General features: G+C 39.4%; 1 protein-coding gene across 1 annotated transcript in view; it reads right to left on the bottom strand.

The window, feature by feature from the left end:
* Nucleotides 1-25,742, bottom strand: part of PDIL5-2 (PDI-like 5-2) — a 97,859-nt gene that overhangs the window by 70,448 nt on the left and 1,669 nt on the right. The window contains exons 2-4 of the mRNA XM_089433184.1: nucleotides 8,328-8,431; nucleotides 7,594-7,964; nucleotides 7,097-7,404 (exon numbers count right to left, since the gene is read on the bottom strand). Of these exons, the coding sequence (XP_089289310.1) occupies nucleotides 7,097-7,404; nucleotides 7,594-7,964; nucleotides 8,328-8,431 (783 nt within the window). The remainder of the gene's footprint in view (nucleotides 1-7,096; nucleotides 7,405-7,593; nucleotides 7,965-8,327; nucleotides 8,432-25,742) is intronic.

The raw sequence follows: 25,742 nt of genomic DNA, 5'->3' as shown, positions 1-25,742 counted from the left end.
TGCAGGAATATGTAGAGACCACCTCTGTAGCAATCTCAAAGGGCAGCATGATGATGAATAAGGCTGCATGATGATGGAAGATGCAGCATAATGGGCATGTTAAGTAAGGAGCAGCATGATGATGAATAGGGCTACATGATGATGGAAGATGCAGCATAATGGGCGGCATGATGATGAGAGAAGATGAGAGCAACTCAGTCATCAACTCCCTACACGGTAAAGTGCAGAAAATGAACGAAATGCAACACAACAATAGGTGAAGCAATCACCTTGGATATCAAAAGTCAACTGATCTCATGCAGATATCAAAAGTCAAAATGTTGACTTCTATTGTAAATGTACTATCTCTCTCTCTTTCTTTGCTGAAATTTGAAGAACATAAAAGAAGAATTGATCAAGGGTTTCCCCACATTGGAGTTTGTCCCTGGCTAGCACCACATCTTGTGTCCTCTTGTCTTGGCTTGTCTTCTGCGATTTATATTTATGTTCTATCTGTTGTTTACTTTAATGCTGATGTGATTGCTAATCTGAAAAAGGTATTGAGCTAACTGTGAAAATTGAAATAAATTGCTCTAGCATAGAACATACCCAAAACTTAACATGGAATCAGAGCTAAGGTGAAGACAATGCCCAAGCAAGAGTGAAAGAGCAATCACCGAAGACAGTTGGGAAAGGACAAAAGGATCAATGGGTTCCTCATCCCTCTTCAAATTCACCGAGGGTGAAGTGGAGGCAGAGAATATTATCAGAATGGTGCAGCGGAAGTTTCTAATGGCCTACCTAAAGATCACTTCATTGGGAAGTTCGGATCTAAGGGTGGAAGGAAAGGCGGATGCCTTGGTTGCAATAAGTTCGGCGATTGTGCGAAGGAGTGTTTGAATCGTAGAGACATATCTCTTGATGAAGATAACAATCATTCCAGGGACATCTTCAATGATCAGAGGAATGACTGGTAATGCAGGTCATCAAGGAAATGGTCGACTCTTCAAAGCAAGCAAGGAACCCCAGGTATGAAGAATCAAATGTTGTTTCTGATAAGATAAAGAAGCGTTATCTTGTTTTGGCCCTCTCCATCAGAATCTGGCTTATAGATTGTAGTGCTTCAAGGCACTTCATCGGATAGATGGGTGCACTCTCTAATTTGGTAGAGATGGAAACAATCGTGGATTATACTTGGAGTCGATGCCACCTATCCCGGAAAGGGTGTAGGGAATGTTATCCCTCAATTGAATGAGGGTAACCTGATCGCAAAAAGAACCTGGTGTCCATTCCAGCAATGGAAGTCAAAGGTTTCAAGGTGGCACTCATCGATGGAAAGGTACGTGTTTGAAAATAGAATTTTCTTTGACGAAGCGGGGACATTTTTTGGAAGCGGGGACGCGGAAGCATCATTTTCCAAAAATCTAGGAAGCGAAGCGTCTGCTATATATATATATATATATATATTTATATTTTTTTGCATTTATACTCAAAACAAACATTCCAAATACCAAATTAGTTGTAAAAGACATGAAAACATGCATATTTTTGCATAAATCAAGATAGATATAACATCCATTGTACATTAATAATTAATTATTCGAGCATCAACCATTTAGATGCATCAACCATCTAGAATCTAGATTCTTCTCCTCTTGTCTAGCCTTTGCCTCTACCTCGATTGTCTAGGGATATTAGTCAACATTGCCCAATTTTGATCAAACTACCTAATTCAAGACTTAAAATATGGTAGAAAAAGTTTAACATGCTTGATCGATGATTTTGACTTGATTGAAAGGTAATTTTTTGCTAAGGGCGTGCCGCGTGACAAAGGAGTTCAACAATTAACACCACTAACACTAGGGTACATATAGGGCTTGGTGCTCTTGATTAAATGCTAATCGCATACCTTCATACTTGATATAATCTAATGAAATGCCACAATCCCATTGATCCTGAATTCCTGAAAACTATTAAGTCTGCTGAATTTTGAATAGGATATGAAATTCTATTTTCTCCATATGAAGTCCAATGAGGCTGGAACCACTCTCAAACATCCTGAGTCATTTCATGGTAATGTTAAAAATTTAAGTAAAAGGATGAAAATGAAAAATAAAGGAGAATGTCACTTTTACTTTAACAATTTAACATTACCATGAGGGAGCATCTGTTATATTTATATTTTTTTTTGCCTTCATTCGTCACCCTAACCCAAGGTGGACCCACCCCAACAAGCAAACTCACCTAAAATTTTAAAAAAAAAATGAAAACAAACGATTTTCTAAACGATTTTCCGGAAGCTTTTCTGGAAGCGTACGAAAGCATACGCTTCCTCCTCCGAAGCGCCACGCTTCCAACGCCCGAAGCGTCGTACGAAGTGCGCTTCCGAGCCACGCTTCCAAAAAGTCCAGGAAGCGGCAAAAAAAATCGGAAGCGTGCTTCCACACGGGACGCGCTTCCGAGCTTGGAACCGGGGGGGGTCGCTTCGTGCAACATTGTTCAAAGATGTTTTTAAGTTCAAGGTTGTCCACTGGGGACCATATCCATTGACACATAGCACCGAAGGTCTGTGAGTCAGATGGTGATAGGGATGCCTGAATTCAAAAAGAGCATGAAAGTACATGTCTGAGGTGTACCAAAGGAAAATATTACAAGGGGACCATTCCCCTCATGTAGCAAATCCACAAGTTTGGAACAACCCGACGGGTTTGAGATTGATGATCAGGGGTATGTAGGTGGAAGAAAGCCCTCTATGGCTTGAAGCAAAACTCCCCGGGAGTAGTATGAGAGGATTGATAGCTGTCAAATGAAGCTAAGATTCACTAGGAGTGAAGATGATAGACCTCTCATACCGTCACCCTATGAGGATGACCTATTTCTCACAGGTGCAGACCCTCTCATTTGCAGAAGTAAGAGGGAGTTGGATTCCGAATGTGGAATGATAAAATTGCAAGCCTATGGCTGCCTCGTGGATCTTAACTTTCAAAAGTTACCTGGTAGTGATGTTGGACCAGATTTGGGAAATACCTCTGAGTTTCATAAACTCATTCGCGTTGATGTTCTTTGTGAACTTTCGTCCGGACATATGTTTTGCAGTTAGCATCGTAAGCTCATATTTGATTGAGCCTCACTGGATTGATGCCTAGAATCTTCTGAGATATTTTCGGGGCACAATCTCTCATGCATAGGGATACACTGCCAGATTATTCAAATGCTAACTGGGCAGGGAGTGTGTTGGATCACTAGAGCACTTCTCAGTGTTGGTTCTCTTTGGATTCTGCTTCGATATCATGGATGAGCAGGAAGCAGAAGTCAATTGCTATAAGCACTGTCGAGTCCAATAAATAGCTATGAGTATGATCTCGTGTGAAGCTGCATTGCAGAAGCTCTTAAGTGAGCTGTTTGTACACATGATGAATACCACTGTGATTCTCTTATTAAGGAATCCCGTATTCGATGATTGCTCCAGCAGATAGACATCAGATACTGCCTTATCTGGGATATGGTAAGTCGATGAGCAAGGAGGCTCCATCACACTGAGATGATGTATAGGTCGCTACACTTTATCAAAGCCCCGAGGAAAGATCAAATCTGTGATTTTCCTGAATGACTTGGAGTCGTCGAGAGACCCTTGTAAAAAGGTCTTGCATGTTGCCTACATTGAGCTCTGGGAGCTCTGGGGGCTTGGGGTTCTTACTGGAGCAACATACGACCACAGGGTGACTCACCCTCCCCTGGTGGTGCGCGTTGAACAAGATGATTAGTTCTCCTGTGGGCCAGGATGATTTGTTCTCCGTGGCGATTGTGGAACAGGATAATTCGTTCTCCTGTGGGCCAGGATTATTAGCTCTCCGTGGCATCCACTGGATAGGATGATTCACTCTCCTGTGGACAAGATGATTAGTTCTCCTGTCGAGGCATCCTACCCATGCAGTCTGGGACTCATGGTAAGTACCTCTCATCTAATCAATGAGCAGGGAAATGAGGATAGGGACCATAGTAGTACCGATGGACGCATCGTTGTATCTACCGTACTCCCTATGCTAGGATGACCTTCATTGATCTAGGATCAATGATACTAATCTGGGACCAGTGAGAGTGGTACATACTCTGAAACTGACTTTGGGTCAGTAGAGGACTGGTTTGGGACCAGTGGTACACACTCTGAGACTGACTTCGGGTCAGTAGAGAATGGTATGAGACATTCTTGATCAATTCTTCTTCTTCATGGTTCAGCAAAGCTGAGCAGAGATGAGTTGACAACATCTTATGTAGGCTCAGAAGCCCAATAGACATGTCTATTCATCATCTACGTTTTAGTATAAATAGAAGAGGACTTGAAGTCATTTTGAAACACTCTTCATGTGATCTCCTCCTCTCCACGTCTTTGGGTTTTTGGTGAAGGAGAGACACTAAGAAGATAAGTTGGGCTAAGTGTATAATGCCCTGGCTGCAGATGATGCCCTAGCTAATGCCCTAGCCATAGTATGATGATCCAACACAGTCATGAAGACTCATTTATACGCAGTCATGAAGACTCTTTATACACAGTCAATGAAGACTCATTTATACGCAGTCATGAAGACTCATTTATACGCAGTCATGGAGACTCTTTATACGCAGACAATGGAGACTCTATACGCAGTCATGGAAACATTTATACATAGTCAATGGAGACACCTTATGTGCAGTCATGGGGACATTTATATGCATACAATTCAGACATCTTTGCAATGAGGTTTAGGATCTCAGATGCCTCTAAAATCTCAAGGAAAATTACAGCGAGTACAGTATAGAGAACTCGGATACTTCTGATGTTTTGAAGGGCAGTTACAGGATGGATGTCGGAAGTCTGTCCACTATATTTTCAGCCTCCTCCCAGTCTCGGTGATCACAATCATCACTGAAGCAACATTACAGTCTCGGCATACTTGTGAAGATGAGGGTCTTGAAGTGACACTCTTTGTCTCAGACTACTTTCTAGATACAGTCATAGTCCCGACATAATTATGATGAGAAGGATTCCAGTGATCCCACAGAAATGCACTCTGTCTCATGAACATGGTCATGACCTCGGCATAGTGATCTCAGTCATAATGAAGAATGATAAGGATGAACAGTCTCAGATCATGATAACCTACAGTAAGGTGCAGGAATATGTAGAGACCACCTCTGTAGCAATCTCAAAGGGCAGCATGATGATGAATAGGGCTGCATGATGATGGAAGATGCAGCATAATGGGCATGTTAAGTAAGGAGCAGCATGATGATGAATAGGGCTGCATGATGATGGAAGATGCAGCATAATGGGCAGCATGATGATGAGAGCAGATGAGAGCAGCTCAGTCATCAAGGTCCAGCACTGTGATGGTACAGCATGGTGCTACTAAGTAAGGAGCAGCATGATGATGAATAGCGCTGCATGATGATGGAAGATGCAGCATAATGGGCAGCATGATGATGAGAGCAGATGAGAGCAGCTCAGTCATCAAGGTCCAGCACTGTGATGGTACAGCATGGTGCTACGGACGAAATGCAACACTACGATAGGTGAAGCAGTCACCTTGGAGAATCAGTTGAAGCAATATGTCTTCAACTGATCTCATGCAGATATCAAAAGTCAAAATGTTGACTTCTATTGTAAATGTACTATCTCTCTCTCTTTCTCTGCTGAAATTTGAAGAACATAAAAGAAGAATTGATCAAGGGTTTCCCCACATTGGGGTTTGTCCCTGGCTAGCGCCACATCTTGTGTCCTCTTGTCTTGGCTTGTCTTCTGCGATTTATATTTATGTTCTATCTGCAGTTTACTTTAATGCTGATGTGATTGCTAATCTGGAAAAGATATTGAGCTAACTGTGAAAATTGAAATAAATTGCTCTAGCATATAACATACCCAAACTTAACAAAAGGAGATGGAATGGGTCAAGCAGATGTATCCTGTGCAAGGCATATGGTGAAACTGTGGATCATCTTTTTGTTTCCTATCCTTATTCAATAGCTGGCTGGGAATAAGTGTTGCAGACCATCATTGGTACTAACAAGTGGAATAAGAATACTCTGATAAACTGTCACAAGTCTTGGATGGCAGCCATAAAGCCCCGCCTTGTTATGTCTTATGGGCTTGTAGCTCACTAAAATCAAAATGTCTTTTCGAGGAGAAAAACTTGGCAACAAGTCTGGTGTCTCATAAAATTAATCTCTCCTACAGAGAATGCTGGAACGCTCCAAAATAGAAGGCAGCAAATATCTTAAACAAACAACCAATCGATGTCTCAAAAGCTAGGGATTATTTGCTGGTGCATGCCAAGGAACTCCAGGTTTGTGTGGAGTTGGGGCAACTCTTTACATCAACAATCATGATTAATTTTTCCCTCAAATTTGGTGCTGGCCTAGGCTATCAGAGCTGAATTCTTTGCACTAGGATTTCGATGAAATTTGCGACAGAAAATGGTGTTCATTATTTGCATGTGTTGGCAGACTCCAAGTTGCTGATGGATTGGGCAAATGACAAGTACCATAATACAAACTTGACTCTAGGACCTAATATGCATAGAGCCTTGTTGGTAAAATCCCAGTTTGAGTTCATCTCCTTCTCACATATTCAGAGAAATAAATTCAAAATCTGATTCTCTCTCTAAAGCTGCTCTCACCTTTCAGGAAGGTATTTTGGTTACTCAGAAATTCAAGGGAGATGTGATCTTTTCTGAATCTTCAATTTATCTATTATGATATGTGAAGCTGAATGCTACAGGCAGTTTTGTCTGTCTGGGTTTCTTTTTCCAAATGATGTTTCTGGGAATTTTTAAGGCTCGAGAAGGCATGATCAAAGGAATTGTACTGTTTTGTTGAATGGGAAGACTCTAGTATGTAGTTACAAGAAAGGTTTGCGTACATTTCTGGTTTTTGGAGTCAAAAAGCTTGTAAATGTATATTTTTGTTTCACTATCAAAATATCAAATATAATGTTTTTTTCTTGAAAACAAAAAAAATGGCAACAGTTTCCAAAATAAAGTCATCTTTCTAGAAAAATATGAACCTTCCAAACTTAGAAGCTTAAAATAAGAAGAAAAAAAAAAAAACCCAAAAATAATAGTTTATTGGGATAAATACTTACAGAATAATACTCCAAGTCTCCATTCCATACAATAATCATTGGCAGTTTTGTTTTTCGCCCCACATTGAAAGTATCAACAAATTCTTCCCACTGTTTAGATCCCACATATGCAAAGACCAAATCACGATTACCAGATGCAGCAGCTTTTAATGTCTTGATTAACTGCAATGATTTCTCTTCCACTTCATCCTTCACAATTGTAAGGACCATAGGCCTTTGGTCATCCTTTAACAGCTTCAAAGTTTCATATCTTACAGGGACACACAGTGGCAGCAAACTTTGCTGGATAAACTCTTGCAAAAACTCTCCTGCTAAGTCAATTAGAATGTGTCATATATTAATACAGTCAAACATGACAACAGAAAAAAAATAGCAATAGATTGATTTCTGAGAAACAAAAAGTGAAAAAAATAGCTGCAGCAAAGAAGACCATGAAACAGATTTCACTTCAATAGAAAAGAAGAGAAGAAATAAAGATATTCTATTCACATGTTGACCTTCGAAGGGACCATAAAATATGTCTTGCTCATTGTATTCTGGGCGAATGACCAACAAAGCTGGCTTCTTGTCAAAATCATATTGCACCATAGCTTCATCTGAAATTTCCTTTGCTACTGAGAACCATGCTCTTTTCTTGTACTGCTTCCCAAAATCTACCAGCAGGGATTCTTCCACACCAAAACCAATAAATATGGGAAAAATTTTACCAGACGCTTTGATAAATTCATTAACTTCAGAATTTGAGTTTAGAACAAAAACATCTGGAGTAGCCAATTTTTTCAGATAAGGAACAAGTGAATCTGCTTTCCGTGGGCCTGAGTAATCTGTAGGGAAGCCGTTGATGAAAAACTTCAGTGTTGGAAAGCCACTGGATCACACAATGACGTGCAAACAATGTATCACAAGTATCTTAATAACCTCGATGTCAATGCTAAGAAAATAGAAAACCTCAACCCCTAACCAGTGTCACAATCCGTATATGATTCCTAACACAACCACAAATTGCATATGGTTACATACTTAAAGAAGATCATTTGAAAAGTACTTCAGATTACATTTCAGTTTATGCTATGTAGAGGACTGCCAAAAGCCCAGGATTCTGGTTTGAAAACAATAAATAATATCACAAGTTCCCTAGTTGAAGCAACCTTGTGTTAGCATTATCAATTCAATCCCTTATGTGCTTTTGACCCATTATACCCAGGAAGAAGACTTGCCAAACACCACATACCTCACATCATATTTCGAAGCAAGACTGTTGAACTTATCTGCATCTATTTTGGCAAGCACAATGGGAGTATCAGAGTCAGCAAGTATTCGAGCAGCAGCATCTAGCTGCACAAAAGTTGAAACAAATAACTATTTCAAATGTGCGTATAAAAATTAAGACACTTCACATTCAAAGGTGCAGTCACTTGTCCAAAATGCCCCTAGAGTTCTGTAGCTAACTCACTGATTACATACCAAGATACAGATTATCCCATGTCAACAATTTTCCTGTACTGAAAAGAATAACAACAGATAATAATATTAAAAAAAATACAATTAAAAAGCTTGAGGAAGTGGTAGAACAGTTACTAACAGATGGCATTTCTGACTAAGCTTAGTTACAAAAGTATAATAAAGAAGATAAGGTAATTTTATTAGTGTCCAGCGAATGATCAAAATAGGTAAAGGGAACTGAAACAAAAGTATATGCAGGAGTGCCCAGCGCTCTCCAAAAGCATAAAGTAACTAACTTGCTATCCAAAAATATGCATGAGAAGAGCATGGAAGCATTAGCACAAGAAAAGTTCTAATAAAGAAAAAGAGGGAGCTTGGCCTAGACATAACAACAGGACCCTAACACAATGTCCACATCATAAATGGAAATACAAGTAGAAGCTGTAGGAGAGCCTCTGTCACGTGTAGTACTGATGCAAAGCCTCGCAGTGTCATCCAAAGAAGCTGGAGAATACCCTAAAACCCCCCGGGCACTCAAAGTCATATTGAAGAAGATAGTGGTTGAACTCTGGTGGGTCATACTCTCTGTCAGATGGGTCTGGTTCTGATACCTCTTAGAGTTGGGAGTTGCGTCAGTCTAGTGGGATTTGGGCCAACAATTGTGCCATGCATGAAGCATCGTAGAGGCTCTAGTGGGAACTAACTCATTACTGTCAATCATAGTGGGGTGCGATGTTGTATCGATCTAGAAGCTGGTGCAGTGTGAGAACCTACACATCGCTTACAGTCATCAACCACCAAGATCTGGGAGAAGAAGGAAGTAGTCCGTCTAATAGAGGTTATAATTTTATCCTGGGCTTACCCTGTTAAATCCCTCTCTTAAAGTCAAGGACCTCCCTCAAGAATAGGGGTAACCATCGCTGGTCCAAGCATCTGAAAAAAGTAGCAAGGAACCCTTCTAAGTCTTTACATGTGCAAAGGAAATGCCATCTAATCTCATCATATACAAGGCACCAAAATATAAGGTGATACTTGACTCTACATCATGTAGATGGCAAATTCTACAGATCCTTTTGAATGTCAAAATATGGCAGTAAGTCTCCATTCAAAGCCAATGTGAACAAGCTCTGAGTTGGCCTAAGGGGATCCTCAAGTTGTGCATCCAATGCTTCCAAGTGTACCCAGGTTTGATAATTAGGCCACCCTCAACTACAAGAAGTGTTCAAGGTAAAAAGCCATCTTAAGATCAAGTTCCCTGGGAGAAGAGATCCAAGTTATATTATATGTATTGCTTGTGAATGTCACCTCTCAACACCTTGTTCGACTCTTGATTGGAGGGCAAGAGGTAGCTAGGTGCATCCAAAGAATACTTGAAAGGGGAGAGATGCTCGATAGAGATGTTGACAGACAAGAGGAGAAAGGGGGGAAATGCTCAATAACAATGTCAACAATGAAGAGGAGCAAAAAGTCTTAGAGAAACAACAATGTCATTGTCCAAAGGGATGCCCTCTATAAGTGGAAGCAAGCTCCTCAAAGGACCAAAGTGCAACAAATGGAAAGCACTCATGCCTTGAAACTTTTTCACCAAGACAATCTGGGGAGTAGGAAGACTGGTCTAAAAACAATCTCAAGGCAAAGAGGGTGTGCCCCAAAATCTGCCTAGATGATGTCATGGAGAATTATTCATTTGCTACAATAAGAGTGTTGGAAATACTGAGAGGGGGACTGAATCAATATTTCATTATTTTTAACAATTTTTATCTTTTAAAACATTTGATGCACATAAATCATGAAACACAAATCTTTACATAAGAAACACTTATACAATTTTTCTTTGTAAATATTTTGTAAACTTCTTGTACAAAGTAAGCACCAACTTACAATTTTCGTAGGCACCAACCTATAGGAGATTTCATTCCCCTAGTTGAGCACCAACTCAGCAAATGTAGGCATCAACCTACAAGAGACACCAATCCCCCCAACTGAGCACCAACTCAACAAATTGTAGGCACCAACATATGTCTTTAAGTAGTTCATTGCATCCATTATCAATAACTTTTAGCCCTAAAGATATTCTTTAATGAGTTGTCATATAACTATGCAACCCTCAAGTTTGCGCCTTCAAGCTTGATCACAATCCCGAGGTGGTTTTGAGGGAAACTAAGGGTTGTTTCCCTCCAAAAACAGCCCCTCCAAGCCAATAAAAGGAGGTCTCCCCTCTCATTTGCCTCACACATCTCATTTGGAGTTTTTGTGAGCTTCATTGTGAGCTTGGAGAGTGTTGAGTTTTTGTTGGAGTAGTGGAATAGTAGAGAGTTTGAGCTAAGTGGTAGCCACCATGCCTCCAAAAGCCAAGGATACTACATGGGTTCATTGTGATATATCATATGAATGATGGCAAAATGATTTGCAAATATTGTCAAAAATCTATTGAAGGTCGGGGTATTAACAGGTTCAAGCAACACTTGGTTGGGACAAGAGGGCATGTAAAGCCATGTAGAGCACCAAATGAAGTAATAGAGCATATTAGGGCAAAATACCTTTAGAAGTTTGAGACTCAAGTCACTCAACCAGCGAAGAAGTGTGTGACTCAAGCAGTTGCAAAGTTTGAGAGTCGAGACTCAACCAATTGAGTTTAATCATGATGAGAAGTTTCAAGTGATAATGTTGATCAGTAATATCATATATGTAGACTTGTAGTAGGCTAGTGGCCCCGTACCTTGTAGGCTTTGTTTTTGGACTCTAGACGCCATTTAGAGCCTCATTGATTATACATTTTGTTGTTGATATGTATTGCACTCAGTGTCATTTTGATATATTCACCTTCACATGGTATATATATGAACAAACTTTGCATATTTTGTCTCTATTGGTTTGGAATCATGGTTTTCAATCTTAAAAATAGCTTTTTTTCATTAAAAATTAAGTATTTCATGTGTTTTTTTTAACTGGTTCATTGAGATCTAACCAGTTCCAGTTTGAAACCCGGTTTATTAGGTGGATCAGTCCGGTCATTGATTTGATTTTGAATACTATGATTTTGGTCAAACAGAGCAGTCAAGGATTTGGTCAAACATAATAGATAAGATTTGGTCAACAATGGTCAACTTCAGATCTTCTCTTCCTCCTTCGCACATGTAAACAAAATACTTCTTGACTTGATGATTTGAAATGATTTTATGCCAAATGGAGAAGGTCGAGTTTTCAACACATAGAGGTCAAATGAGGAGGTTTTTTACCAACGGTCAAACCCATTCGTATGGCAGGGCCAACTTAACTATTTGGGGCCGACCAGAACTACAAAAATAATATTTTAATTTCCTTTTTACTTTTTTGACTTGAATACTGACTTTAGCTACAAAAATTCAACACTCCCTCCTAGCTAGGGAGGTATTTATCTTGACTTCTTCAAATGTCCTTCTTGTTGAAAATTTCTCCTTCTCTAGAAAATTGAATGAGCTTGCTACATTGATGTATCTATCCACTTCATGTGGAAAGCGTCCTGCATCAGCATCATGCAAAGGGATTTGGTTGCCTACTAGTCAACTCTCCTTTGCAAATGGATCTAGTCACCCACTAAACAAAGGCATTTTGGGGTCCCAATGGCCTTTTGGCCTTCTGGGGTCAACAATACTATCCTAGTTCACCAATTATCCAAGTCATCACCTGGAACCTGGTCAACATCTGTGAACTATGGTGAAACCCTGGGCAATTACCACTCCTGCATGCTAATTGAATGGCAATACACTTGACCGATGCTAAAGGCACTCACTAGAGTCTACCCACTAGCCAAGTACCTCTTGGCAATCTAGGGTAGCACTCTGGGCCTTGATGTTCTCTAAGCCATTTTCCCTAGCCACATTACATGGCCCCTAGTCAATACCTTTGACCTGTCAATATCCTGACCTCGAGAGAATGTCTACCCCTTAATGCTACAACATCAACACTCCCTCTCAACAAGGGAGGCATTCTCGACCACTCCAAGCTTATCCCTGAAGTATCCAAACTTCGCCCTGGGCAAAGGATTGGTGAGAATGTTATCAACTTGCTTGTATGTAGAAATGTATTGGAGATTCACTACTCCCTTCTACACCATGTCTCCGATGTATGGTACTTTATCTCAATGTGCTTCGACTTGTCATGGAAAACTAGATTTTTCGAAAGCTTCACATAACTTTGATTGCCACAGCGTATCACAATCGGTTCCTGCATCAGATCAAACAATCCTGCAAGAAGCTTCCAAAGCCATAATGCTTCACAACTCGCCAAACTAGTTGCAATATACTCGGCGTCTACAATGTTGGGTGTGACAGATGTTTGCTTCTTGCTCATCCAAGAGATCATAACAGAACCCAAACTGAAACAACATCCTAAAGTGCGCTTCCTATCTTCGACACTCCCTTCCCAATCTAAATCTAAGATCCTTGCATCTATACTCCACCATTTGAGACATATTTTAGTCCATAACTAGTTGTACCACGCAAATATCTCAACACATGCTTTGCTGCAATCCAATGTATATGCTTCAGTTCTACCAAGAACTAGCTTAGGGTATTCAATGCAAAGCAAATATCAAGTTTGGTATAAACCAGATACATCAATGAACCAATCAATCGTTGATACATAGAGGGATCCACCAAATCTAAATCAAAGTCTCTTAGCTTCTTTAGATTTTTCAACATGGGAGTAGACATGGACTTGCAATCCATCATCCCAAATCTCTGAAGGATCGTAATGATATACTTCCCTTGACCAAGGAAGATCTCTCCCGGCTTCTACTATACTTCTAATCCCAAGTAGTAATGCATCAAGCCTAGATCCTTCATCTCAAACTTAGAGGTCAACTCCCTCTTCCACTGATCAATGAGATTCTTTGCTCCTGTCAAATGTAGGGACCAACCTTATAAATTTATTTTTTTTAAATACTAAAATACAACCATAAGAAAATAGCATTGGGAACTCAAAAATTTATTAAGCATTATATAAAACTTTCCTGAATTTCATTCCATTGAACATATCATCTAAATTACATGTTATTAACTAAACCATAATGAAGTCATACAAAAAAACATTATAACAACATAGGTACCATTCACCAGGAGACGAGATTCAAACTTGACTTGCCGCTAAATGCCCTCCTTTGTTGCCAGTCGTCTCCAAGTGTGAATGTCGGCGTGCTTAATCCGAATGCAATGACCCACAGGTTGACCTCCCAGCCTCCTCCTTGGGTACTCTCCTTCCCCGAAGACCCCCGAGCTGCAATGGGGTTGTTCAATGGAGGAATGTAATAGCTGGTAGAGGAGAGCACTCTTTGGCTCAAGAGTCCCCTCTCTAAAGTCCTCTACCTCACCAAACTCACTATAGCTCGTAGTCACTACTCTAACATAATCTCATCCATCCAACAGTAGGGTAAAGAAAAGTCCTTTCTCCCATGGCCCGCTCCTTTTATAGGAGTCCTCATAGGTGACACTTGGCCTTTCATGCATAATTAATTATTTTTTATAATCCAATAGTTTGATTATTCACCCACCCATGTGTCACTCTCTCATCAAGGATCTCCAAAATTATTTATTTAAATTTTAATTTAAAAATAATATTTTTCCTCACCTCAACAAGATTCTCATTTCTTCTCTTAGTTGTCTCTTGATCCCCCTTTTTACTCCTTAATTTGTATTCATTACTAAAGTCAATTGATAAATCAAGATTTGATCCCCTATCTACTCCCTAATTTAACTCAAGTTATCTCTGAGATGGATATTCTTATGTTGATTGTTGCCACATGGAGGTTCTCTAAATTTCTCTAAAATTTAATTTATTAATCTTATTTCAATTCACCATCATCTTCTCTCAATTAGGTTTAACTATTTTAGAATTAATATTTATCCTTACATTTATGTCCCTCTTTCCCCTTTTTACCTAATTAAACTACATTATCTCTCTAATATTTTCCAACATGGGAAAGGTAGAGTTTTTAAGGTAAAATATTATATTTCTTCCTATGATTCTCTTAACCCAAGTAATATAAGGCACTAGATATAGCCAGAGTTTTTTTTAATGAGATTATGAGATTGCATGGAGTGCCTAGGAAGATCATATATGATAGGGGAGCAGTGTTTACAGGAAGGTTTTGGACCAGTTTCCAAGAAGCTTTGGGAACCCAGTTGAACTTCAGCACTGCTTATCACCCTGAGACAGATGGGCAGACAAAGAGGACTAATCAAATCCTCGAAGACATGCTTCGGATGTATGTGATGGACCAACAAAAGAGATGGGAGGAGTTTTTACCCCTCGTGGAATTTGCTTACAATAATAGTTATCAAAGTTCCATCAAGATGGTGCCATTTGAGTTCTTATACGGAAGACCTTGCAGAACACCTCTCAGTTGGGACCGACTAGAGGACCGAGTATTAATAGGACTAGAAGTGGTGCAAGAGATGGAAGAACAAATGACTATGATTAGAGGAAGGCTAAAAGAAGCACAAGATCAACAAAAGAGCTATGCTCATACTCATCGGGTATACCGAAGTTATGAAGTGGGAGATAGGGTGTTCTTGAGAGTAAGGCCCCAAAAAAGCTCTATAAAATTTGGAAAGGGATAAAAAAATTGTCTCCACAGTTTGTGGGACCTTTTGAAATCTTAGAAAAGAGAGGGCCGGTGGCATATAAGCTTGTCTTACTTCCATCTTTAGCAGGTATGCATGATGTGTTTCATGTTTCTATTTTGCGTCATTAAATTTCAGATCCTTCGCATGTTATTGACTTTGGTCATTTGCAGGTTTCGGATGAGGGAACAGTGATGGCCGAACCAGTTCGCATACTAGACCAGTGAACTTTGCAGCTTAGACAACGGTTAGTGAACCAGGTTAAGGCCCAGTGGGACAATTATAGTCTCAGTTCAGCTACTTGGGAGGACGCCGAGGAGATGCGTCATCGTTTTCCTTACCTATTCCAAGGACTTCGAGGCAAAGTCTAGTATTAAGAGAGGGTGTATGTAATGACCCGCTCTAATCGACTGACAATGATATGACATTAACATTTATTTAGCCCTAAGGCCCACACTTTATTCTTTGAGGACCTCATGTTAAGGATCTAGACACATGACTCTATTATTAGTGGTTGTGATATTAGTGGTTGAGATGTTTATGTATGTTATCTATTGATATTATGATGATTGTAGCATAAATGGTTATGTTTGGTCTCTATTGAATTTATGATGATGATAGCAGTAAAGGATATGTATGCTCTCTATTGATATCATGATGATAATAGCTTTGATGGATAGGTATGTTTTCTATTGATGTTACGATGTTGATAGCTTTGATGGATATGTATGTTTCCATTGATGTTATGATGATGATAGCCATGATGGATGTGTCCCTTATATTAGACCTGCATTAGTTCTGGTTCATAATGAACAATGATGTGAATGACTAGGTGATGTTGATGAAGCTATTATGACAATGACTAACACTGAGAAACATTGTTACTGATGATTATGGAGTATGGCAGGAAACCACGAGAGGCACTCGCATATGACGAGTTGATGACCCCTGATTTGATGAAAATTTATATTATTTTATCTTTGAAATTCTAAGTCAATTTTGAAACTTGTTATATATGTTTATCTATATTCTGATGATATGTTAGTGGTTGTAGGCACAGATTAGTTGCTTGGCCGAATGACTCACATATGGGTGATGGGGTTGTACAATTGGATGGAACTACATGGGAGGGGTGGGGCAGTGTCCTTGATCTCACCCACTAGCACTCTCGCAGTGACTTGGGTTGGAAAGGTTGAAACACCTTTGCCCTGAAGATCACGATGTCATGGGGGCAAGTCCCAAAGTTGGATCGCTCATGAGAATTTTACTGGGGGGCACGCATCAAGGTGGATTCCTTGATCCCCAACACCATTAGTCTCACTATAGCAGGCAACATAAGAGATGATAGTGGTCTCTGTCGTTGCACCTATACTTTCCCCTCGTAGCCACTGAATGCTTGAAGGGCAAGTGGCGTGGCACCCTTGGAACTTCAAGGGAATTTCTTGAAGGGCACAACCAACTTGGCACCCTTGGCATCACAAATAAACTGTTAGGCGTGACACCCTTGGAACTTCAAGGGAAATTCTTGAAGGGCACGACCAAAACTTGGCACCCTTGGAATCATTAAAAATAAATAAACTAATAAATATAATCAAGATATGAAAACTAGGTAAATTCACACCAAGGGTAATGATGTTAGAAACCGAGATAATTAAATCAAGAATAAAACTTGGGTTGAGAGGATCATATAAAGAAATATAATATTTTACTTTAAAAACTCTACCTTTCCCATGTTGGAAAATATTAGAGAGATAATGTAGTTTAATTAGGTAAAAAAGGGAAGAGGGACATAAATGTAAGGATAAATATTAATCCTAAAATAGTTAAACCTAATTAAGAGAAGAGGATGGTGAATTAAAATAAGACTAATAAATTAAATTTTAGAGAAATTTAGAGAACCTCCATGTGGCAACAACCAACATAAGAATATCCATCTAAGAGATAACTTGAGTTAAATTAGGGAGTAGATAGGGGATCAAATCTTGACTTATCAATTGACTTTAGTAATGAACACAAATTAAGGGGTAAAAGGGGGATCAAGAGACAACTAGAAGAAGAAATAGGAATCTTGTTGAGGTGAGAAAAAATATCATTTTTAAATTAAAATTTAAATAAATAATTTTGGAGATCCTTGATGAAAGAGTGACACATGGGTGGGTGAATAATTAAACTATTGGATTATCAAAAATAATTAATTATGCATGAAAGGCCAAGTGTCACCTATGAGGACTCCTATAAAAGCAAGGGCGGGCCATGGGAGAAAGGACTTTTCTTTGGAGTCATCTAACAAGGCGGAAGAATTGCCCGAACGGCCAAAAGTGGCCAGAATCCAGGCAAAAAAATTTCAAAAAATCTTGTAGAAGCAATGTTTGAATCGTGTTTTTGATGGTGGAAATGGATTCAGCACCATCAAAAACATCTAGGACACCTACAATTTTGAAGTTTAACAACTATAACTTGGATTTACAAAAATCCTTGCCGGATTTTCTCTAAATATGACCGGAATTTCCATAACTTTCCAGGCAACTCCTCCACCTCGTTAGACTACGCGCTTTTCTTTACCCTATTGTTGGATGAATGAGATTATGTCAAAGTAGTGACTACGAGCTATAGTGAGTTTGGTGAGGTAGAGGACTTTAGAGAAGGGACTCTTGAGCCAAAGAGTGCTCTCCTCTACCAGCTATTACATTCCTCCATTGTACAACCCCATTGCAGCTCGAGGGTCTGCGGGGAAGGAGAGTACCCAAGGAGTAAGTTGGGAGGTCAATCGACGGGTCATTGCATTCGGATTAAGCACGTCGATATTCACACTTGGAGGCGACTCGCAACCAAGGAGGGCAATTAGCAACAAGTCAAGTTTGAATCTCGTCTCCTGGTGAACGGTACCTATGTTGTTATAATGTTCTTTTGTATGAATTCATTACGGTTTAGTTAATAACATGTAATTTAGATGATATGTTCAATGAAATGAAATTCAGGAAAATTTTATATAATGCTTAAAAAAAAATTGAGTTCCCAATGTTATTTTCTTATGGTTGTATTTTAGTATTTAAAAAAAAAATATATATATATATATAAGGTTGGTCCCTACATCAGAAACAAGTCATCAACATATAACAACAAGATCACAGACTCACCTCCAGCAACCTCGTAGTAAAGGTTGGGATCAAAATCACACTTGGTGAAACCAAGACTCGTCAGGTATCCATCAATCCTAGAATACTAAGCCCAAGGTGCTTGCTTAAGACTGTACAAAGATTTCTTCAGCCTGCAAACATGAGTCTCCCTCTCATGTACCTCAAAACCTTGAGGTTGTTCTATGTACACTTCTTCCTCAATTACTCCATTGAGGAAAGCAATCTTCACATCTATCTAATGCAATTTCCAACCCATAATAGAAGCAATAGAAATAATAGTTCTAATAGAAGTGTACTTGGCAACTGGAGCAAATGTCTCCTCATAGTCCTCTGCCACTTTCTCGGAGAACGTTGTTGCCATGAATCTCGATTTGTACTTCTCTATGCTACCATCCACTGCATGCTTGATCTTCTAGATCCACTTGGAAGTCACCACTCACTCTTGGCATGATATCCCACACATCATTCTTCGTTATGGATTGATAATCTTCCATCATGGCATCCTTCTAAACTTGTAGACATGTTGCCTCCTCATAGTTGGATGGCTTGAAATCAATGTTGCGACTCATCAATGTTGCATATCCTGCGTAGGTCTTGGGATGTTTGCTTTCTCTGAAAGTACCATAGGGAGTTGTGTATCCCTCTACTTCCTGCAATGTACTTCAAAGCCATTTTGGTCTCTTTTTGGGTTCTAGAACAACAACCCTAGGTGGGTCCACTAGATCATTTTGCCCTTCTAGCTCTTCCTGGTGATCTGAGAGATGTTCCACAGGTTCAAAAGGCCCTTAACCTACATCCTTGGGTGCTTCATGCTCTCCATCATCATCAAAGGTAACATCTCTGCTAACTTCAATATGTCGTTGTCCTAGAATATAAATTTCATAAGCCTCTGATGACTCACTGTATCCAACAAATGTTCGCTTCTTTCCAGAAGGCTCTAGCTTTGTCCTCTTCTCCTTGGGTACATGAATGTAGACAAAACAACCAAAGATCCTCAAATGCCTGACCTCTAGTTTCTCACCTGTGAAAACTTCCTCAAGAGTCTTGAATTCCAAAATTCAGTGAGAACTTCTATTTTGAACATAAATGGTTGTCTTGGATGCTTCTCCCTATAAGAAAATGTACAAATCTTGGTCATGAATCATTGCCTTAAAGCTTCCACAATGGTCCTATTCTTCCTTTCGGTAACCCCATTTTGTTAAGGGTTATAAGGGACTATCAACACCCTCTTAATCCCAACTTCTTTGCAAAATGCAATGAGTTACTTGGAAGTGTATTCTCCTCCATTATTTGACCTTAGAATCTTGATCTTCTTCCCTATCAAGTTCTCTACCTAAGCCTTGAATTCCTGAAACTTACTAAAGACATCATCTTTTGTCTTCACGAATTAGATCCTTGTTTTTTAGGAGAAATAATCAATAAATGTTACATAGTACAAGAAACCACTCAAAGAAGTTGTCGCCATCAGTCCGCATACATCTAAATGAATTAGATCCAAAATTACTTTGGATTTGTTGCCACTGCTGAAAAGTATCCCTTGACATTCTTACCAAGTGCACAACCTTTGCAAACTCCTTCATGTTGTACTTGGAGCTCTAGAAGACCTGTAACACGTTCCTTGATACAAACAAATCCTTATTGTGAATGTGAGCAAATCATGGTTCCATAACTCACATAGATTGGTGTCATTATGCACCAATGCTTGAGTTAATGATCCTAAGAGTTTGTACAAGCCTCCCTCTCAAACGCTAGTCACATTTGCAAAATCTATGTTTGAGCCCTTTTTCCATACAAGAACCTACCCATCAACAAATGCAACTTTATAGCCTATGTCTTCCAAAGATGAAGTAGAGATTAGGTTCTTTTACAAACCTGGTACATACAACACATCATTTAAATAAACATGTCCTCCTGACTCCAGTTGGAAAGATGTTGACCCAACACCTTTGACCATAATTGACATTGTCACCAAGTTCCACTTTCAGTGTTGACTTCTTCTCTACCAATTTTGTGAGACTGTCACGATTTCCTGTCATATGTCTAGAGGCACCACTGTCTACTAACTAGATGTCACTGTTATCTGCAACAATAGCTGAAAGAGAAGAAAAGAAAAGAAAATATTCTTCACTTTCATTTTGAATTCTTTTGATTTGGATGTTCATCGTCATCAATGGTTGTTGTTGAAACATGCAGCTTGCCTTTCCTCTTCTTATCATTCTTCCTTTCAGTGCATTAGCTTTTATAGTGACCAAACTTGTGACAACGAAAACATTTAATATTTGACAAATATTTCTTCTTTTGATCATGATTGGGAGCAAGTCTTCTACCTATATTCTTTTTCTGAAATCTTCCAAAATTTCTTCTTCCTTTACCATTCTTTGCATGAGCTGCAAATGCTTGAGATTCACCATCTTGAGGTCTTTGAATCTTCCCTTTTGATATTATTCTAGATTCCTCGAGTACATGAGGTCCATAGTTGATCAAACTTAGGAATTTTTGTTCTACCACAAATGCTAGATGCAAATGAATCCCATGAATCAAGTAGACCATTAAGAGTTGTAGTCACAAGTTATGTTTCTTCAATGCTTTCTCCAATAGCTTGAAGTTGATCTCTCAATTGAGAGATCCTCATGAAGTAGGAAGCCACTATATCATCTCTAGTCATATGAACATCACGAAGTTGGTTCCTCAAGCTCATTTTCTGACCAATGTTGTTGATGGTATACAATCCTACTAGGGCATCATACATCTGCTTTGAAGTTTGCAGTCCTGAAACATATGGAATCAAGTGGTCTCTGATGGATTCAACAAGAATCCTCTTAGCTGTGATTTCAGACTTCTTGTACCTTTCTTTTCCTTCATTATCTTGTGGTTCAGTAACCTTGCCTTTCACATAATCCATAACATCATTCTCTTCAAGAATGAGATCAATCCTTGTCTTCCAAGCTCTAAAATTTGTAGCACCTTCCAACTTATTCTCTACCTTAGTAGATGAACCCATGGTCAAAGATATGATCACAGATTAGATTGCAGAAGTAGGTGTCTTCAAGGGTGATCTCAATGTTCTTTTCTTCACCAAAGCTCTGAAACCATGTTGATTTTCTAGCGCTAAGAGGACAAGCTCAATTTCCTACTACTAATAATTACTTCTAATGATATTTTTTTGCACTTTCCAAATTATCATTAAGCAATTACACTTCAGAAAATTCAACTATAAATGCAATAGAACAATAGAATAGTAGAGATCACAATAGAACAGTAGACACCACAAATTTTTCACCTGGGAAACCCAACCTTGGGAGAAAACCTAGCAATCTTTTCTAGGAGAAATTATTATTTTCAACAAATGGTACAATCTGACTTTTTGGTCAATCTGACCACACAAACTACTAGGTCAAACTTGGTCCAACTGCCCACAAAAATTAGTCAAATTGTTGTCCAAAAATCTTGGTCAGCTCTACCTAAACTTCTGTCAAACACTGCCCAGAAATCTCAGTCAACTTTGCCTCAAAAAGTCTCAGTAACTACGATCAACTCTGCCTCTGAAGGTTCGGTCAAACTGCCTTAGACAACCTATAGTCAACTCTTCCCTCAAAAATTTCGTCAACTATATGGTCAACTTAGCCAGAAAGAAAGTCGGTCAGCCCTCCAAAATTTCGATCAAACAGAACAGATAAGACTTGGTCAACATCAAATCTCCTCTTCCTCCTGCGCACATGTGAATAGAAGACTTCTTGACTTGATGATCCGAATTGATTTTATGCTGAATGGAGGAGCTCGAATAGTCAATATATAGAGGTCAAATGAGGAGGGTTTTGACCAAGGGTCAAACACATTCGTATGGTGTGGTCGACCTGACTGTCTTGGGTCTACCTAACTGTCTAGGGCCGACTTGAACTTCAAAAATAATATTTTGATTTCTTTTGACTTTGTTGACTTGAATGCCAACCTTAGCTACAAAAATTCAACAGAAAGGAAGTTGGCCTAAGGCACAAGGAGGCCTATTAGGGCTTGTCGCAGGCAAGGGAAGCCTACCGTGGGCTAGGAAAGGTAGTCGTAGGCCTAAGGGAGCAGGTCAAGGCTACAAGAAGGCTAGTAGAGCATTGTTGTGCATCGAAAAAGAGGTTTGTCTGCTACAGCAAGGAGAAAATCCACTGCCAAGTACACTGATTAGTGTTTTGGTAATTTAATGTGGGCTGGTAATTCCCTAGTTTACTACAACTATGTATTTAGAGTGTTGTAGGTGTATTTGTTTGGATAGGAAAGGCTTAGAGGACAAAGCCTCAACCCTAGCTGTTTTGTCAAAAGGATTTTCCATTGTATTTGGCATGGTACTGGGATTATAAAAGGCCACTATCCTTGTACGAGAGCCCTGTGGAGTTTCTTGTTAATGCACTAATAAGAAAATGAGTTTGGGCATAATTATTGCGTATTATACATTTTGATCTAATTGTCGATATATTTCGTTGTGCAAAAGTTTTAAAGTTAGGCATTTTCAGTGTGTTTATGTTCTCTAGCTAAAGCATAGACCAGACCTAGGGTGCATGGAATTATAACATTGAGTAGCCTATCTTTGAAGGCATTTTGCCTGTAGGTACCTTTTTCAAAAGACCATGAAAATTGCTTGGTTAGATAGCCCTCTCGGAGAGCTTTCCAATGGGATATGGCGCTTAGTCTAACTCCCCAGGAATGAAAAGAACCTTGAGTTTGAAGTGACGAATTAGAAAAAGACCTAGTCTAGGTTCCAACGGGTCACGGTTTCGATGGATCAATGGATTTCCAACCATCCAGGGGTCACGGTGATGAGAATTGGGCAGATGACCATTGATCTAGATTCATTTAACCATCCAAACCCATCCGAATGCACCAAGGCATCTGAGCATATGGGCCTTCGAGAGTGCACCAAGACAACCACTTACAGAAGTAGCCAGATCCCGAATTTGCCAGACTGAAATAGTAGGTGGACTCCAAACGACATGGTAGCACAAGAGACGCCAGATGGCAAAAGGTGGCAAGTTGATGACATGGCACTCTGTGGTCATGACACGTGGTAAGTGGATTTGGCATTTTTGGGTGGCCAAGTGGCCCCTTTTCGAGTGACACGTGGCAATGACGTGGTGGTGACATGGCATGATAGGGGACAGAAAGACAACGTGACAAATGATGTGGTAAGTCTTAGGATTCGCACCAAGGGTCTGGTTTGGCGAAGCTTTCCTTAGTATACCAAATTTTTGAAGTGGCCAACAAATTGAGTTTTTTTGCCAAATGGTAGCTCAAGAAGGGAGGAACCATAGTGGGTCTTTACATCCAGCTATTCGGCCATTAGATGGCAGGGCATCTAGTGCAAAGGGAAGTGGGGACCACATCCCAAATCCCCAGATCCAACGCAAGACTTAAAAGATTTATCCGGCCATCTAAATGTTTGATAGTGCAAGTATAGTACAAAGGGAAGTGGGGACTAGATCTCAAATCCTTGAATTCATCCAGATGCAAGGATATCTGGGCTTGGACTGCACCCGGGTATCTGTCGTATTAAAAAATCGAGCATGCCTGCAAACGTCCAAATGCCAAATTATGAAGGCTTTTCGTTATAACAGTAAAATGTCGGATAGCACAAGCTACACAGCTAAGCACCATTGAGCCTAAGCTCCAAGTTCTAGCCTTTGGTCACATGGCTTGAGGTGGTTAAAGCCCGAAGGGTGGGGCCGAATTTTTGGCATTTGTTGGGCACCAAAAACAGTTAAACAACAAATCCTTTTAGTTGGACAAAAATAAAACAAGGGTTTGTATGTGACACCAAAAATGGAAAAATGCCCAAACGAAGGACAAATTGAAAGTCTAAATGAGGCAAATCTTAGAGACTAGCAAAAAACATACGACGTGAGAAGTCGAGTGCAAGTTCTCACGTTGAGAAGGCGAAAAGAGCATTGTAGACAAGCAATATTGTGGCAATTCACAAGAGGTAGCGGTGATACAAAAATTTATATAGGTTGAATTCTTGATTAGGCAGAAAGTATGAGAAAGAAGAGAGTATGCCCGAGAGTACTGGGCAGAGGTTGAAACTACTAAATGTCATCAATCTCAAGCAGATAAGAGAGCATGTGCAGAAGAGAGTTGAGCAGAGTTTGAAAGTGAAGGATGGTTGAGATCTGAAGTTGTTGTGTACAAGAAAAGTGTTGAGAATCAGAGGAAGAGAGGGTGTTGCAAGGCAAAACTAATATTAAGATTGGCTATCAGGGGATTGGAGTATCCTTCAGGTAGGGGCCTATAAAGATCAGCAAGTCGGTGCCTATAAACAATGGCAATTGGTGCTTCCAGCAAATGGGTGCTTGCAAAGAAAAGGGGTTTGGAACCTTTTGTAAGTTGGTGCCTACACAATTTGATGTAAATTGAAGTCAGTGCTTGCATTTACATTAAAATTAAAAGAAGATTTGTGGTTTTCTCCTGTGTGGGTTTCCACGTAAACATGCTATGTCCAATTCATTAGGTGATCGATGCAATGTTGTATTATTGGATGTGTCTATCTGACTAAATAATTGTTAAAATTTATATAATACTGATTGACCCCACCTCTCTGTATTAGTCTAGTTTCCAACAAGGGGCAAAGGGACAACCCTATTTGACCCCAATGGTACTCTTGATAAAATCTAATAACCCCTATGTTGTGCGTAAATGACTAATAATCGACTCATAAAGACACATGATAGCAATCAGTAATGTATCAGAGATACCAATATTTCTAAGTCTCTATAAGAAAGCATTCCAATAATCCACAAAGCAACAATAGATTTTTGAAGAGCAATGTTGCACCTCAATGATGGTCAGGAATGTAAGGAAGTGATCAACAATCTAGTTCTCAGGTTGAAATCCAGCCTATCCTCTAACTCTAAGCTGCCTCCCCTCAAGCTCCCCAAATATCTTCAATGGAGAAAAACATCATAAAGGTTAGAAAATGGACCATCTTGTAGTTTAGAAAACAAGTGGTCTACCATTGTCATCCAAAGATCATTCTCTTGTAGTAAGAATGTAACCCTCACCTTCCATGATAAGAAATTCAAGACACCATCCAATCTAACTTCAAACCTCAAGCACGTCATTGCCATCTCTAAGATTTACTACACAAACTCCTAATTATAAAAATAAAACTTTGAAGCCCTCTAGCTATTGGTCCAATTGATTTACCACCAGTTAGACCTCAAGCACGTCATTGCCATCTCTAAGATTTACTACACAAACTCCTAATTATAAAAATAAAACTTTGAAGCCCTCTAGCTATTGGTCCAATTGATTTACCACCGCAAATCCTTGAGAACCTGAATCAGAGAGGTTATCTTTAATAGCATGCTAAAATTTCCAATCCTAAGAGACTAAAATCCTTGTGATCTCAATTAAACAAATAAAGCTAGAATTAAATTCAACCCATAGCATTAATAACAAGAGCTAGAAATTATATAGTGGAAGCAA

Source organism: Pinus tabuliformis, chromosome 5_1 (genome assembly GCF_031772625.1).
Source record: "Pinus tabuliformis cultivar Carrire ecotype Pingquan chromosome 5_1, CPIR1, whole genome shotgun sequence".
Classification (NCBI taxonomy): domain Eukaryota; kingdom Viridiplantae; phylum Streptophyta; class Pinopsida; order Pinales; family Pinaceae; genus Pinus; species Pinus tabuliformis.
This window is presented reverse-complemented; position numbering and strand designations above follow the sequence as displayed.